Source organism: Stegodyphus dumicola, chromosome 2 (assembly GCF_044657685.1).
Source record: "Stegodyphus dumicola isolate Sdum_Otavi_A_Nest chromosome 2, ASM4465768v1".
NCBI classification, from domain to species: Eukaryota; Metazoa; Arthropoda; class Arachnida; order Araneae; family Eresidae; genus Stegodyphus; species Stegodyphus dumicola.
The window spans coordinates 253,283,170-253,302,248 of NC_140769.1; the positions used below are offsets into that span (position 1 = coordinate 253,283,170).

The 19,079-nt window shown below is 32.9% G+C and overlaps 1 protein-coding gene across 1 annotated transcript in view; it reads left to right on the plus strand.

The window, feature by feature from the left end:
- Positions 1 to 19,079, plus strand: part of LOC118198080 (uncharacterized) — a 122,421-nt gene that overhangs the window by 96,929 nt on the left and 6,413 nt on the right. The window contains exons 23-27 of the mRNA XM_035369677.2: positions 4,473 to 4,742; positions 10,648 to 10,914; positions 13,916 to 14,113; positions 15,382 to 15,632; positions 18,309 to 18,627. Coding sequence (XP_035225568.1) covers positions 4,473 to 4,742; positions 10,648 to 10,914; positions 13,916 to 14,113; positions 15,382 to 15,632; positions 18,309 to 18,627 — 1,305 coding nt within the window. The remainder of the gene's footprint in view (positions 1 to 4,472; positions 4,743 to 10,647; positions 10,915 to 13,915; positions 14,114 to 15,381; positions 15,633 to 18,308; positions 18,628 to 19,079) is intronic.

The window sequence follows — 19,079 nt, forward strand, 5'->3', positions numbered from 1 at the left end:
TACGTACTTGACATTTTTAAATGCATTTTACTGGCATTTATAAATTTCTTTTAATTATATCACCCACTTTAATTACATCAAATCATTTAGAAATGGCCTTTGAAATGTCCGTATCATGCATCTGCATCATATGAACTCCCATTTGTAGTCCAAAATATACCAATGCAGCGTTTTTCGAGTGGAGACCACGTTTATAAATTAGAATGTTCTGCGGACCACATAATTCTTATCCTCTATGAAAGGATTTTTGTAGCGTATGTTACTACCAGAAAACTTATGTTTTTAAAACGCAAGTAATTAAAATTTAATTTTGCAGTCGATTTTAAGTAATTGCGTTAGTAGAAGAAATTAATTTGTGTTTATAATTTAAAGATGTTATGAGTTTGGTTATTATTTAACATATTAATTAAAAATTAAATAAATGTTGGTATTCACATTATGTACATATAGATGAACACGCCACTTCTTGCGCAACTGTTCTATGGGTGGATGCATGCTAGTAAACTTTAAGTATTAGATCGGTACATATATTAGGTCGATTTTAGTACTTTATTTTTATTTAATGTCTGACTTAGTGGTGAAAACTCTGTCTTTAACATATACGTAGAAGCCTAATTGTCAAAACTCAAATGTGTAAAGTTCACCATGTTCCACTTTCGTTGTTAAAGAGCCCAGCGAAATGATTGCAAGAAGCATACCATAAACACTGTGCTTGAATTCCCTTTTTGTTTGAAAACTAGAGTGGAAAGTTTGTAGGTTAGGTAACCGGAAATAAATTGTATGAAATGTCATTCTTGGTAGAAAAAGTACTAGATGAGATTATGTATATTCATGTGCAGTCACCAAACTCTGAGACTTTCATTTGTCGTGAGACATATAGTCCATTTTGATTTTTTTTTAAGTCGAGGAGGACTACAAGGAAAGGTTCCGGGAACCACTTCCGGTGCGCAGACTGAATACAATAGCTAAATGTTCCAGTTTTTCTGTTAATATCTTTTAAGTAAATATACTGCAAGAACCAGAATGTCATAGCTTTGAAAATTGTTCATACCAAACAATTAACCTCATACAAAAGCACTTTCGTTCCAACAGGTATCAATCATTAATATATGCATGAAATAAATGTCGAATATCTTTAAAGAATTGATTATATTTCTTTTACAAGTATTTTATATAATCGCTAAGTCAGCTTGCCTTATATTAACTTCATCGACCAAAAATTTTAAATATAAATTTGCAAATAAGCTTAATCAAAGTGTACGACTTGGGTTTTACAATAAGCTAACTAGCATTGGGGATAGAAAAAAAATGACGTCTTATCACACGGATAAGGCGATTTGAAATATGTATAAATTGAATTTGCTGACTTCAATACTGTTAAAGTTACTCTTCAATCAGCTTGACCAGAAATGTGCTAATGAATCTTTTCCTGCTAGTAAATGTTAGCGTTTTCTTATGTATGTCTTTCATGTCCGGAAGTATGACCATCTCAAGATAATCTGATGTCAAACAAACACTAAACTCATCGCAATCCATTTCTTTAAAGGCAGGACAGTGAAGTTTCTTTAAAGGAAGGCTTCTGCAGCTCCCTGTTTAATATCTGAAAGAACTGGTGAACTTGAATGAACTGTAAGATTAATATCTAAGGGGAAATAAATTCAGTTTACAAATTTTGTGTTTACGTACAGGTAGCATATTATCTTAGTGTGTTAGATAGGGTATCTTCGAACTTGGAAATAAACTGTATTTCCAGCAAGATGAAACGGAAAGTAAACTTCCTACTGTTTTAGTAATAAAAAACGTTATATTTATCTGAATATTTTAAATAATTCATTATATTTGCGTTTGAAATATTTAAAATATGCAGATAAATATAATGCATATTTTAAATATTTCAAACGCAAATAGGAAAAACAGAGGAATCTGTAGAAATGATGGGAAAGTTTTCTAGATTGAAAGAGCGCTTTCAGAATCTTGAACGACACTTCTATTTGAAAAGATACTTCTATTTTTATATGCGTAAGTGCATCGGGATGTCGAGAACTTGACGATTTAGTATCTAATGAAATAAATTCTTACCTAAGGTTTACCTATGGAAGCAGAAAATTGAAGTCGAAAATATTTTGTTATCTTAAAAAAGCTAATTCAACTAAAAAAGTAAACATTTTCTTCAAAGTATCGATAAAAGGTAACATGCCATTGCTTAAAACATTTAATGCGTCATTACTTAAAGTGGTTTTTAAGTTCCTCAGTAATTCATAAAATATGAATTTCGATTAAATGTCAAAGGCATATAAATTTATGCGTTCCTGTTGAAAGTATTTCAACAGGAAGTTTTATTGGTTTTAAGGCTAATATACCAGATAGAAATATGAATTTATTGTTTGTAAAATTTTTATCTTACTTCAGTATTGTATCGTACTTGAATTTCGAATCTATTTTCTTTTTAATGTTAGAGTTCAAATATAGTTGGCATAGATGTTTTAGAACAGAATTTTATTTATAGCGGAAGGTATATTTAGTGTACTGAAAATTATAACGTAAGCATTAAGTAGTAATGTATTAAATTGTATTACAGCTATAAGCTACTCTGATTGAAATAAGAATCTTCCAGATTTATTGAATGGAAATCATTATGAATTTGCGTCTTACGTTCATATAGCTTGCATTGGCGGCAGAGGAAAGAATGTACATACGTATCATGTTAGAACATGTTTGCCGAGTTTTCGGTAAAAGAATTAAACATTTTATGCTAAATCTTCAGTTAACAGTTAAATCCATGTATTCTTTTATCGGATTACTATCCCTACTGCAAGGTGTTATTCAGCTTTTCCAGCGAACACTTGGTGTAGAAAAGTTTCTAGCATTTTTGCTGTAATGCTTAGTCTTCTCTAACTACAGTTTATTACAAAGTTCGCTGTTATTATAAAGCTATGGAACCTGGCATTTAACAAGTGCAGAGTTTGAAATTTTTTAAAGACAAAGGTGTTCATAAAATGCAGAATCCATTCTTTGAAATTCTTACACAGGCTGTTCTCACATTTTTTAGACTATTTTCATTCAAATTACAGAAATATTTTACCTATAATTCTTATGTTTTAAATATTCCTTTTTATAACCCTTATTCTTCGCTATTCTACGCCGTTATTTCAAAGCCAATAAAGCTTTTTGTAGTATCGAAAGAGGTATTTTAACCCATTACTCACGAACAGCTTTCCAAAGTCTTGGAAGGTTGTAGGTCGATGTTTGGACAACTCGCTTTGTAAATGTCTGAAAGTGCATTGGTGACAAATCAGAAGATATACTAGGGATCTGAGTGAAAGGTATGGCCTTGATACGCGTTTCTTGTTCCATTTTTTTCCATGAAATTAACAGTAGATTTTGACGTGTCGCTGCTTCCTTTGTCATTTGAAGTTCTACTCATTAATCACTGTGTGTATAAAGAGAAAGTACTTCGCATTGGAAATTGGGATTTAAAATATGTTTTTGATATTGTGTGGAGTTGATCTTAACACCACTTCTTCACTCTCTTTATTTTTAATTTGCCGTTATATTAAAGCCCAGCAACAATCGTGTCTTAGAAAACCTATCTTTAGATTCCTTGAACCATGTTTTAAGATTTTTTCCCTTCTTTGAGGATAATAAATGCATCTTTTTATTGCAGTCATTTAAGAGCACCAAAGATTAATCTATTGTGGAAACATTTTTCCATTTTTGTCCGGAAAATATTTTTCGTAAAGAATTCTGCAGCGCGTTCTACATACCGAGATATGTCAGGGAAAAAGGCGATGCACATTTTCTTTCGCCCTTTCCAAGATTCAAATCACCATTAATAATTTTATTTACAAATGCCACTGAGCATTTTAATGATTCTGCGACTGTCCTTTCACTTGGAGGATGTTCTTTTAACATTAAATGCCTTACTTTTGCAACATTCCAAACACAGTTTTCTCCTTGGATACGCATTTGGATTAATTTTTCGCTTGGAACTAAATTTTGACGTTTTTCCTTTGTTGTTGACAACATTATCTATCGTAGCTTTAGATACTGAAAAATTATAGCTTTCACAACATTTAATAACTAGATACGAATACGTTTCTTCGGAAAGAACATAAATATAGCCTTCCATCTTTAAAGCAACATTTTGCGTGAAAACAAAACTACAAATTAGCAGACGATAATATACGCTTTCAAAAATACAGATGCATTAATTTTTTTCCCCAGCGGAAGAATTTTTTTACGGCAAAGAAAAATTGTCAAAAAAATATGCGAAGTGACTGCATTTCATTAGCTTTCGTGATCAGACCAATTGCAGAGCTTGAAAGGATACCAAACCAGTTAACGTTATATTCGTCCAAAGCCCAATAGGGATTTATTTCGCAAAATGAATAAAAATTTGTTTTATTTTCGAAGATTTATAAATACAAATTTTGATGGTTTACCATTACACTCTCTTGAATGTTTTCTTTTAGGTTTAGTAAACGGAGTCAACTTAACCGAATTAGCGCTTGATGCTGTGTATCTAGAGACTGAGCAAACAATTGAAGGCTCTTACCATCTTGAAAGAGCTGTTGTCCATTCCGATGTAGATGTCAGGGGTACTGTTAATGATATAGATTTAATTGCTTTTGATCAAAATGTAACTGAATTCTGGAAGGAAGTGAGCACATCGTTAGAAGTAATACAAAGCCATACTAAGGACAATTGTGAACTCGCTAATCATCTGCAAGAAGCTCTATCGAGTAAGTTCTTTATGAAAATTTGAATTTTCTGTTATGATAGTTTCGTTTGTTAATGAAACCCGCTTGATTCAAAAACCTTCTGATTTTTAATATAATTCTTAAATACTGCTTGAATATCTTTCTCGAAAACTGATACGCGAATTAACTTGGAGGGTATCTGAAAGTGTAGTTTTAATCAATAGCTTGCCCATAAGGCGTCTGTTGGGAGTTGCAACTGAACTCGTCAGCCATTGAGTCGTCTAATCACAGAGCATCTTGCCCATAACATGATTAATATTGCATAGATACTGTCATCATAAGAGTAAGAAAAGGCAGTAAGCCAACCAAGCCTTACGTCGAAGTCAAATCTATGCCTGCGGTTTCAGACTTAGAAGCCTTACCTAATCACACTGAGAAACATAGTCGCAAAGTTCCGACCTTATTTACATTGGTCACGTAAATAAGTTCGGAACTTATTTACGTTGGTAGAATAAATATTTTCAGTAAATAGCTCACTGGTGAGAAAAGTAGGCATGGTTAAGTGCTTGAGGAGGTTTCCTTTAAAACTCGGCAGCTAAATTTTAATAACCAGCTGTGGAAAATTAATATTTTGAAGATTAAACCCTAGATAAAAGAAGCTGATGGCTTCCTTAAACAAAATTCCTGATGTATACTCTTTTGTGTCATTTTTGTAAAAATGTGACACGAATAAAAATCTGCCATGTTTCCAACCTCTTTTCCATGTCATACCAGGGCAGGCACTGAAATTAAAGGAATGCATTTTGCGAGTTAGTTCGGGTTATGTTCGAACAAAACGGAATAAGGTTCACCAACTCATCAGTAATTACAAAATACAGGCACAATCGCGCCAAACAAAAATACATTATTTGAAGCTGTAGAGTTGTACGATAATCAAATTGGTTAAAGGCAAATTTTCTAAACGAAAAATTTCTTCGATGACTAATGATGTCTCTGGATACGAACAAGTTGGCAAAAAATAATTAATGCTGTGGAGAAAAAAATCATAAAAAGATCATGATGTGCTCAGTTATTTAATCGCGAAAAGTAGTGAGGTGCAAACTTTCAAAGAACATAATCAGAGTAAACTTTCATAGAACATAATACGATATTTTTAAGTAATATGATTACCTTTCCAAACAATAACATTTTGCATCTTTCACTTCTGCACCATTTTCCACTGACGTCATCAACTTTCCTTCGCAGAGATATTGTAAAATTTAATTCACGTCTTCCTATTTCTTATATTCATATTGTCTTAACTATTGTGTGCATGTTAATATTGCATAGGCTTTATATTAAATGAACTCCCCCAGGCTTGCATTACCAACTTGCATTGAAAGTATTCTTTTTTGAGCATGTATTAGGAATTTGGAAACAATTTAATTCATTTTACATTATGGAAAAAACTGTTGAATATTTGGGAGGGGGGATGAGCTATCTCCAGGAATAAATTTAGTTAGTAAAATGTTTCACTGTGTTTTGTAATTATAAAATCCAGTCTCTGCGTACTTGAAGCAATAAATATAATGCAACGAATGAAAATTATTTACAGTTTACATCAGTTGACGTAAGTTTAGCAAACATAGCAGGGAAAAAAATCTTATCAGCTTTAGCCAATATTTATCAATACTCAATCCTTTCGACCGAAACGTTTAAATATTGCTTTTGTCCATTGATATTAGGATTATTGAAATTTACGAATTTACATGCTTTCTTGATTTTCCTGTGAAAGTGGGTAAAACTTATTCTGAACCATTGCATTTGGGGTAACATAACAGTTTCTCTATATTGCAGTGTAGGAGACTGGTGGTAAGAATTAAATTTTGAATTTTATAATATACAGAGAAACATCACAATGCAGAAAAGACGTTTTGTACATCTAAATTAAATGTGAACTTTAAACTGCATTAAATGCCATTAAACTTAAACTATGCACCATTTAACAATGTTATAAAGTGCCTATATTATAAAATGAGTTAGGAAAGTTTCAGTTCCAACTTTTTGGAAAACTAAAATTTTTGTAAAAGAATCCTAAATATAAATGTTTTCCATCTGTATTATATCCAACTTATTAATCAATGTTCAACCTTAAATGCCAGTTAATTTCTTTTAAGAAATCTCCAAGGTACTGAGACTAAAGATTCCAGGGTGTGTTTCAAATTAAATTTTTTAATGATGCACCATTTCAAAGAAATTATCAGGATTCGTTAGCGGCCGAGCGGTAAGTCGCTGAATACTGGTAGTTCAGACTGGAGTTCGAATCCCGGCGAACGGGCTGGCAGCATGGGTGTCCGCCGATAACATCGCGGTCGAAAACGTCGCAGAGAAAACAACGCAAGGCGAAAACGTCGCAGAGAAAACAACGCAAGGCGAAAACGTCGCAGAGAAAACAACGCAAGGCGAAAACGTCGCAGAGAAAACAACGCAAGGCGAAAACGTCGCAGAGAAAACCTCGTGGGAGAAAACATCGCAGTTCTAAAACATCGTGGTGCAAAACATCCTCGTCGAAAATAAAGCGGTTCAAAAACTTCGCAGTTTAGAAACATCGTCGACGAAAATATCGTGGTAAAAAATAAAGTATTTACAAATCATCCCGTGACTATAACATCGCAGACATGCTTTTTTTAGACTTTAATAACTGTAAATAGATATTCCCATAATAATTTGTGGGCGCAAGATGGAAAGAAGGATAATTTGTTTTTCATATTTTATATTAACTAATAAATTTTTGTTGAGAAAATAAGAAGGAAACTTAAGCATAGAAAATTAATGCATCTTATAGCACTTAATAGAATTTTAAACCGACATAGTTAACTAACAAAGGCCATTAACAAATCATTTTTATAAAGTTTTTACTGGTAGTCTTTCGTAAAAAGTATAATCTGTAAGTTGCATTTAATTTTCTATGCTTAAGTTCCTTCTTACTTTTTCAGCAAAAATTTATTAGTTAATAAAAAAATGTGAAAGTAAAAATTATCCTTCTTTACATCTTAAGCTCACAAATTATTATGGGAATATCTATTTACGGTTATTAAAGCCTGAAAAAAAAAGCATGTCTGCGATGTTATCGTCATGCGATGATTTGTAGATACTTTATTTTTTACCACGATATTTTCGACGACGATGTTTTGTACCACGATGTTTTAGAAACTGCGATGTTTTCTCCCACGATGTTTTGTAGCACGAGTTTTCGCCTTGCGTTGTTTTCTCTGCGACGTTTTCGTCCGCGATGTTTTTGCCGCGATGTTTTCGGCTGTAACCGGCAGCATGGGCACATTCGTGGTTTTTTCCATGTCTAACGTGTATACTAATCAGTTTCTCTTAGAAAGTCCTCCACGATGGCATCCCTCTCCTGAGACAGATATATCTTGAGTGTTGTGCCATAATCAAATAAACCAAACGAGATAAATTATCAAAGAAAGTAAATTTTAGGTATTTGAAAGCATAAAAAATTTCTTTTCCATGTCTAGTTGATGTAAGCAGTCAGATTTTGTATTTGCTCTGCTTTTTTTTTTATCTTCTGCAATTTTATGAAATATTCAAAACCAAGGTCTACATTTATGAATATAAAGATATTAGATCCTCGTTAAAATTCTGAATTTTTATAGTCTTTTATTCATAATGTTAAAATTTCATCTTACCGAGTTATGTAATTTATTTGAATTAGCTGACGGCTTCTGTCTAGGTAAGTTCAGATAATATGTTACCGAGTTCCCCTTCTATAAAAACTTCACCATTTAAATATACTTTTAAATAACTTTCTGGTACTATTTTTATCACTTCCACCATAGTTATTCTGTTAAAGGGCACTCTTGTTATCTTTCCATTCAGTAAACACTCGGAGAGAGCACTGTAGTGAAGTCTGTCTTGGAAATAAATCAGGCAAGATAACTCCAGCTTTCTCCTCTTTCAAACTAGAAATATTTTTCAAAGCAGTGAAAATGTGTTATTCATTAATGAATATAAAAGGAAAACCTAAAGTGAAACTGTGAATTTATCGCTGTTCATAATTGCCTACAGTTCAGCGGAATTGTAAATCAGGCATCCGGAAGTATTGTTTCAATGAATACCATCCGTCAGGAAGCACATCTGTTTGGTTTTCATGGTCGTTCTGCTGCCCATAAGCCTTTGATCACAAAGTCCAACCGCGCTGCTCGGTTAATGTGGTGCAAAGCACATCGAAATTGGACCGTATATTAGTGGAAACTGGTTCTTTGGAGTGACGAATCAAGCTTAACCCTCTACTGATCGGATGGCAGGGTCTGGCGTCTACCTGGAGAATGTCTCCTGCCAGAATGCATTGTGCCAACGGTCAAGTTCGGCGGAGGTGGAATTATGGTCTGGGGGTGTTTCTCCTGGTATGGGCTGGAACCCTTGGTACCCATTCATGGTAAGCTCAACTCCGATGCCTACTGCACTATTTTGGATGACAATGTGCTTCCTACGTTGTGGCAGTTTTACGAGTTGCACCCCTGTTACTTTCAGGATGACAATGCCAGTTGTCATGTTTCGACGTTAACCAAGTCTCGGTATGGTGTCAGTGGAGTTCATCGAATGGACTGGCCTGCCTAGGGCCCAGACCTGAACCTTATCGAGAACCTCTGGGACAAGTTGCATCGCCGAATTCAGGGGTGCACTACTCGTGCAAAATCGGTGAACGAACTTCTATGTCTTCTCCAAGCCGAGTGGAAAAAAATACCACTAGCTGTTATACAAAGACTTGTGGAAAGTATGCCCCGGAGGTTCCACGCTGTAATTACCTCTCGTGGAGGCTCTACCAACTATTGATTTTGAATAAAGTTAGTTTTTCTTTTCTATCACAGGTGTCCAAATACTTATTGATAGTCAGTGTATAATCATTTAGTAGTTCTCCATCATTTTGACATTAGGAAAGTCAATGTCTTTCCATTTTTCTTGTGTCATTACTTTTTCTATCACATCGATAACACTTTCACTGCAATATTCCTGACTAATACTGTCATTCCATACTGGCCTAGAGACTTTGATAATTTGCCAAATCAATGCATGATAATTCTTAAACATGTTGCTATGCTTTTCAGAGTAAATTCTTTTAGTTAATCAGTGTTATTTGCTTTTCAAATTAAAACAGTATTTTTCTTAATAAGTTGAGCAATACGCAAACATTTAATTGATATCTAATTGGTGTAATTTTAACATAAGATATATATTATCTCATGTGATGCTTAATGCATAATTGACTTTGCAACATGTTCTCTTCTTATGAAGGTGATTTCGAAATTATCGTCATACTGATATTAGAGAACGGTGTATTCTGTAAAAATACGCAGTTAATAAAGAAATGTCTAATGCTGCTTTTTTTACTAGCTCAAATGAGTTTTTAAAGTATTGATCCTATATTAGACATGATAGGAATTTATTTTACGGTCATTCAAAGAAATTGAAAAAATTCATGATTACATTGTCGCCATTATAAATGGTGCATATTTCTTTTAGAATTGCTGATTTTTCTTAGTTTTAAACTCTTTTCGTTTATTTAATAAAAAAAATGATCCGAGTTCAAAGAGTTTAAATTTAGCAGAAGTGTTTTAAGGAACTTTAGATGTGGGAGAAAGGAAGTGTTTCACTTGCTGTTAGCAGATATCTTTGCTACATTTCTTTGATGTAAAAATCATCGTGTCCATTAAAATAGTAAATCAAATTTCTATTTAAAAATATTAAATGCAATTAATACTTCATTACTTCTGAAAAGGGATCTCTTCATGGTTAATCTGTCAGTTATTCATACCAAAGATATTACTTAAAAGTTGTTAACTTAGTTACTTAGCAAAACCAATTGGCTTGGTTCTTTTTAAATTCTGTAAGAGATAATTTAAAGACTTATCAGAACTACATCGTCTGTAAACTAATAGCGTCTACTTTATAGAATCCTACTATGCTTTGGATAGTTTCTCCATCCATCAAGAGTTTACTGTTCCAGCGACCTACGTCTATGTGAAGGACACTGAGGAAATCCGTTTAGTGTATCTGAATGAATTAGCAGGTAATGCTTCCATGATTCACGCTTTCTGGGATTCTTCTCTAGAGAGTTTCGTCACAACAGATGTTCCAGTTTCTACCTCCATAGCAAAGAGTTCTACCTATAAAATAGGAAATCTGGAAATAGAAATACAGATTGGAGTTTTAGATGACGGCAAGTATTTTTTAAACCTCTGATTTATTGATGATTCTTATCAAATTTGATTAATTCCATCAAATTTATGTCCTTGCAATTTTACTTCCTTGTACGAAGTAAAAAGGAAGTATTGTAATCGCGAAAAGTTTCAGGTATGGTATTTCAACTCAAATATCCATTTTCACCGCAAATAACGGACTCGTTTCCACCAAAAAAATTGTAAAACAAATTTAAAAGAAATTCTGAAGAGAATTTTTCGTGGCGTCTGTGCGTACGTACGTATGTATCTCACATAATTGAAAACCGAATAGCCTCAGAACGTTGCAATTTTGTATATAGGACTGCTATAACATAGAGATGTGCACCTGGTATTTTGGTTGCAGTCAGCCGCACCAAAATGTATATATATATATATCCACTCTGTAACTTTTCTCAGTAATCTCAGTTTTATTCTTTTATGTTTGTAAATTGTTCATTTTTTTGCTTTAAAATGATTGAATTGTGTTGTTTTTATCTTCCACTTAAGGTTTTCATGCCCTCAGTAAATCTATATGTAATATTTTTAGAATTATCAACAATTTAAAAGTTGTTTAAGTGCGGCTAAGCCTAATAATTTTGCCATGGCGGCCATTGCTTGTTTACATTTGAAACAGCAGAATAGTAGATTTGATGCCAATCTAGAGAGAGTAAGCTTCTCAATAGCAAAGATAACGCCTTCTTTTATTATTGTGAATTAAATCATGCTTAATCCTTTCTGGAATTTTTTCGAGGAAATAATTTAAGATTTACTTCATAATTTTCAATATAGAAATTTTGAGTTTTTATGTATTTTTGCCTTGTCGCAAAGTGAGATCTGAATTAATTGAATGAGAAATAATGAATCGTCTGTAAAAAAACTGTTTCGTTGTTATTGTTCTTTGCTTAATTTCTTTTATACATCGTTTTAGATTTATTATAGTATTTAAATATAACATGTGGCAACGATTAGATAATTCTTAAGATGATATAAATTTTGTGCATTCTGAGTTAAAAAATAAATGAAATGTAACGCTGCTAAGTCAAAATGAATTCCCATGTTTACTTCTGAAATTTTGAATACAACTTGATACAAAAATTGGATTCAGGCCATCGCATCTGATAGAGGTGCAGTTTGATACATAGCAATGTAATTTATCCGAGTACTTAATATAATTAGTGAATTTAGTCTTTCTGCACATAATGTTAAATTTTTATGCACACAGTATTCATATTAAGTAAAGGAAATTTAAATTATCTTTAATTTACCAATTTTAATTAATTACTTTAATTTACCAATTACGAGTATTCTTCAGTTTTTACAGGCTAATAAACAGTAAGTTTTCTTTAATCATTGTAACTATATTTCACTATGTATTGGTTCATTATTATCCTAGTCATAAATGTCATTTTCGCTCAAAACGAGTCTTCGAGTATTTTAAAAATGTAAATTTCTTCATTTAAACTTTTATCTTTGTACCATAAATTATATTTCTGTAAAAAAAAAGGCGGCCAATTTTGATTTGCACGTGACTGCTGGCAGTCTAGGATCGGTACTGTGTGAAATTTACCATTTCACAGCTTTTCTAATTCTTTGCTTTATATTTTTATATCAATATTAAACTTAAATATTTACCGAAAACTTGCAATTTGAATATTTTTATTTTTACAGCCACTGTATCAGTTAAAAAATGAAAAATTGTTTCAATTGAAATATTTCATAATTCCTTTTGCTCTTAGAAAACCATTCCCTGTTTAGTTCGCTACTTAAGAACGCTGTCTAAAATATTTTTATTGCTCACTATACTCTTTTCTTATTCTAAGTATTTGCAAAATAGTATTATGAATTCAGTTTCATTTGGTAAATTTAAAACTGCATCAAGAATAATTTTTTCTTACTAATATTTAACTTGGTAACATCTTTTAAATTTAATATATTTGCAGTTTCGATACTATTACTACCATCACTTGTGTCGATAGTTCTTGAAGTGCACGCAAGATTATTTACACTTGCTTTAAACTAAATTTCTTTGGTTTCTCAATGAGTATTATCTCACAGTAGTTCAATATATTTTTATTTCCCATTTGTTATATCCGTTTTCGTAGTTATAGGAAATAAAACGCATAACCGAATTCTAATCAATCTATAAAGTTATAGCGCGTTTTGAGTGATATATATAGCTTGCCTAATGAAATTATTTTGGGTTCTACAATTTGGTAGTTAACCTTCGTAAGTCTCCCGATTTCGTAAACTTAACCTTCATTATAATTCGAAGTCAAATCTCGGCTAATCATTCGCCAGGTATTACAAATCCAGGTATTACATTCACCAAATCATCCGTCCGTTTTGGCAGATTGTGCACCGAGTGCTGTACTGTAATGGATTAAACAAACCAAAACAGCTGATTTGTTAATAAATTGGACTTGCCATTTTTAATAAGCATTTTAGAACGGTAATTACTAATTGTAAACAATGATGATTATAAACTAATTATTAAAGAAAAAAAGGATCCCGGAATTACTCAGAACTACCCGACTTATAAAAGAAAAGATTAGTTTGTAGATGGTTTACGAGATGTAGATAGACTATTGCAGAAATTAATCTCGGTTTATGAACAAATCAATAATATGAAAATTAAGCAAATGAGATCAAAGCCTTTTATTAATTAAAGGGAATGTCTATTTCAAAATTGTACCGTCACAGTGACAAATTAGGTGAGTCTGAAGGCGTGGTAAAGCCCGGACCCTTTACCTAACCAATTATGAACGAGTTGTTTAAACCTTTTATATCCTGAGCCCCGAAGACCGACATGCTCCTTTAGTATTACAATTCCTTACAAAATGCATTTCTTCTGAAGTGTACTTACTTCTAATATTGGGTTGACTAGCGACTCCACAATCAAGCACTTCTAAACTTCTTCATTGCGCATGATTATCTGTTAATGAATTCAAAATTCAGAATTCATTCAGAATTGTTTCATATGCTACTTAATTTTTGTTACAGATTCCAGAGTGCTAATTAATGGTCTTTCTAATGAACTTCCAACTGGCTTCAAAGATGCATCTGTTTCAAAATGGCGAAGCACTGAAGCAATGATTGCTGTTCTTTTTCCCAAGAAAGCTATGTGTGAAGTCTACAAAGTTCTACCATCTTCAGCAAAATTTGTTGTAATGCCTTATGGTTCAGTATCAGTTGGAAAAGGTAAGAAATTGCTTGAGAAATCTGAATGATCCTACTTTTTATGAAAGCCTCTTAACTTTCGTTAACTGCTCGTGCTAACGATACATTCCAAAATTTAACTCTCAAGGAATTTATTATCAGTATTGTACTATTTAGTTTGAGATTTCAAGTTTAAAACTCTGGCATGCTTTTGGCTTTTTTAGTGATATTCATCGCCATTTCACTTTATTCTAATTTAATAAAAGCCTTTATTTGCTTTTTTGTAGCAAATACTAGCTTAATAACATAATTTAACATTCATTTCTATAGCTAGCTTGTGTATGGACTGTCTTTGAATAAGATTTAACAACTAGTGTGAAATTTAGGTCATAGTTTGAGCAATATTTAGAGTTAACTTTTATTTATGTTTATGGCTTTTAACTACGATAATTTAATTGCAGTCTTTAGCAACTGCTTATTTTAGTCGCTTTAATGCCTTTGCCCGAGTGGTTATAAAGTCATTGAATATTGGTAGTTAGATCTGGGTTCGAATCCAGGCTTGCTGAATGTTTGGTTTCCGTGATTTTTCTCCTTGTGTGACGTAAATACGAGCCAGTTTCCCTTAAAAGATTCTCCATTTAAGCAAATATCCCTTGTATGCGTTGCCAAAATTTAAATAACTGAATCTTTAATTTCTTTGCTTCTGCAAATTTTAAACTGGAGCTTAGTGTTGAAACCTTCATGTATTTCAGTGGAATTTAAAATTTAGTTACACGACTACGTTTTATTCCTTAACCATTTTTCATTTGGTATTTAAATGTAGTTACTTTTTTAATATTACAGCCTTAACTTCTGACAGTAAATCTGGCGAATATATCTCATTTCCTTACAATTCTCTGAGATGGTACTAAAACGGGTAGCTCTCATGAGCTCTGCCTAAATTAAATAAGTATTTTCGCGTTTTCATCACTATTATTTTACGTAATTCAGCTTTTAGATTTAATTCTACAAATCATTTTAAAAGGCTGGTATAGCTCATTATTTAAAATGGAGGCACATGTGTAGTTTTGGGCAGACTTTGATTACTTTCAGAAATACATGTTTCCTACACGGATATCTTTTTCACTTCCTCCTGTTGTATCTTAAATTAGCCATCCGTGAATTTGACTTCCCCTCGATTTTATAAATTTTAAATATTTCTAAAAGTTTTATTTTCAAATGCATATCTTTCAAATTTAAGATCTCTTTCAGGTTATTCAGTTCCCCATAATATCTTCGTAAGATTAACTAAATCGCTTTTATTTTTCTAGAGGCAACTTCAGTTGAAATATTTGAGATTGCAAATTCCTTGTACTTGGCAATCTCGAATTTATTTTCACCTCCGTATACAAAAGGATTTTCGAAAATCTATGGCAAGGAGGAAGGGGAGTGGCGTCGAATTCAAAACATAGCTATTGCTGCCAGTACTCACGTGAAGCACTTTCTGCACAGAAATTTCCATTACTTAGCATTCACAAATATTGCTTCTGTTTATGAAACAAGGGAATCCAAATCTGTACAGGTAAAGAAAATTACATCTCTGTAGTTATTATGAATAATGTGATTTAATTTCAGTGATTAACGTTGCTAGGTTGATAATTAAAGTCGCATTAACTGAATAATGCCGTTTTCCTAGTACAGCATAAAATAATACTGCTTGCTGCATTCAAGAAAAAATTGCACATTTCTTTTGGAAACATTAACAGTAATCTTAAAGTCACTTCATAAGAAATAAATTAGGTTTTCATTCCTATGTTACAAACATTGTACACAGATTATGTTAGTGCAATTATATTTAAAATTGTTGCATTTTTCTCTGAAATGCAACATAAAAAAACTTGAGAGACAAGCTATGCCAGAAAAGTATGAATACATGGACAAGCCTACTTAACATTGAGTAAATTGTCTATCTTTCAAATTCGAAGAGACATCGCCAAAAGTCGCCAAGTTTGGCTACCATTTGGTGATATTTTGGTCCGGTTCCTGTATCACTGTGATATGTATTGTAATTGAATAAATGTAATTGATCACTATCTTGGCTGTAACAGTAATTCGGCCCTCGTATGTCTTCCACTATTTTCGAGAAGCAAAAAGTACTAGAAATGTTTCGGCGGCCAGGCGAAAACTATAAAAGACCGAAGAAAGCATCTGCCCTCAGTTGTTGTTGAGAGTTGTTAGTTCAGCGTGAGTTCGGAGTACTAAGATATCTCTGAGTTAGTTTTCTCTTTAGATGCGTTTTGCATTGAGTTGTGTTTAACGTTCTTATTAGGTAAGTTTAACTACTGGTTGTGCTCTGATACTGTGAACACCGATGTTATGTCGCTATGTCTTATCTATCCTTAACTATGTTATGTCGCCATACTATGTCCACCTGTCGTGTAAGTTACATTACGTTGTGCATTTAATGTTGTAAATATGTTATGTCTTATGTCGCTATGCAATGACTATATCCTATACTATTTCACGTCGAAATGCTATGTAATGTCTATGCTGAGCTATGTTATTTCGCCATGCAATGTCCACCTGTCGTGTAGGTAATGCAACGCTAGGTATTTTATGTTGTAAACATGTTATGCTCTAGATGGAGCGGGTCCCGGACTATACTCGATTAGTCTTTGAAAGCCGTCCGGGTGTCCGGCCTTGTTGTCACCTGTGTAAAATGCCGGCTTGCTAAAAGCTAAGACTTGCTAAAAATTAATTTTTGTTGCATGTTAAAGCATCTTGCTAAAAGTTTATTTAGTTGGAGGGATTCATTGAAAATTATGAAAAAAGTTACATGACCTTAAAATATACACAATACCTACAGATATTCTTACTCTGCACGTGATTTCAGCAACCATGTGACGTAGACATATACTTCCAATCACAAAAAATGTTTTAAATGACACGAATATTCATTTTTGGCATTTTTTAATTTAAAGAAATCTATTTATACATTCTTCTAGTCTCTATAATTTTGTTTAGGAGAATATTATATTCATTATAAAAAGCAGAACGTAAAAGATTTGACTCTTCGACAAAAATTGACAGATACATCTAATTTCAAAATTTACAATTTTGAATATTCAGTTTGCATTGGGTCCCTTAATGAACAAATTGGAATATTTTTAAAAATATTTTTCTCCCCCTTAAATGCTATTGGATTATATTCTTTTCTGATTCACTAGTGTCTTTAATTTGTAATTTTCTTATATTTGGGGTATACTGAAAGATTGTTCATGCAAATAATTTTTAAATTTTTTAAAGTCTGAAAATGCCTTGACATCCTCATGAAATTTTCCAAAATATAGATTTCATTTTTAATTAATGCGAATTAATTTTAATGCATTTTTAATTACGAGTTGACTGCCACTGTCTTCTGAAACACGAATTCTATAAACTTCTGTGAATAAGATCTCCAGTAGGAAAAAGTTTGTTGATCCACATTTTCACAATAATATGAATAGAAATGGTCGTCTTGTAATCTCTTTAACAACAGAAACCCTTTTCTCAAACTGAATTTTATTTTTAATTACATGCAAGTGTAAACACTTCATTTTTTAGTTTGTGTATGGACTCTGAAGAAATGTATATAAAGCTAGATTTGGCAAATTTACGGAACTGATTTCTTTAAATTTAAAAATTCCGAAACATGAATGGTTACATGAATTTAAACATTTTTATAATGAAGTTTGTCTACGACCAACGGTTTCAAAAAGAAAATTCTGCTCTGGATACGGTGTACATTTAAAATTAACAAAACTGCAATTGTACAATTTCGAAATATATATATTGGTAAATGGAACAGTAACAATTTAACTAGATTTAGGCTATTATACTGGTGGTATTCTGCTCTTATTGGTTTATACAATGCAGTCAAGTTTTAACTACTTTTTTAAACAATAGCTGAGGCACTGGGGTGAACATGAAGTTAAAACTCATAATTTATAATCTGCCGCAATTTTCTAATTAGAAAGCCATACCTAATTTATGGATCTACATTATGTTCTGAGTGCAGATTGTGAAATATAAGCATCTACACCAATAAATCGCAGAATTTCTGTTTAGATTAACATGCTAATAAAATACCACGACAATAAATTCTGTGGTAATTCTGTGTAAATATTTTCCAGTGATTGCAAATATATAGCAGATTCAGTGATTGTAATTTGTGTTACAGGTCTTTCATGAGTATTTTGTAATTTACTCTCTTTAACAGGTTTATCGTAATTCGGGAACCAATGAAATGCTTTTCAGTTTGTTTGAGAAAATTCCTTTCGACGATGCACAAGGTCTGGAAATCTTCGAATTTGGAAGTTTATCGGATCTTTTCTTGGCCACCTGGAATGAGACTATAATTCAGATATTTAACCTAAGAGGAGAATCTGGATTTAAAGCTAGCGTTACTTTGCATGGTAATTGCATAAAGGATGTCAAGTCATTGCTGATTGACCAAAATGTTTACTTGGTTGCTGGACAGCAGAATCTGCAGGCTAATAATCAGGTTCATGCAGTGCTTTACAGAGGATTAACACAAGGTAAAAGAAACCTTTTTCCCCCCTTGTAACCGTATAGGCTTTGTGGCTACACGGTTAGAGCCGTGTTTGCTACACGGCTCTAACCGTGTAGGCTTTGTCCACTATTAAGGCCACACGGCTCTATCCGTGTAGGCTTTGTCCAGTATTAAGGCCACACAGCTCTGTGTAGGCTTTGTCCACTATTAAGGCCGGTTGCGGTGGTCTCTTTATTATAGAGCCATCTAATAGGTGGACCACCGTCGCCTCCTGTGAAGGGCCAAATTACAACCACGCCTTCTCCGGGATTCGAAACCGAGCATGATCGATACGCATTCGGGAGGCCGCCAGCTCGAATGATTGCATTGCGAACTTTCTCACATAAAAGAATTCTGAAATATTCTACATGTATTGCCCGAACTAAAGATGGTGAACGATAATTCTTCACCACCAGAATTTGGCGATTGGATCCCCTA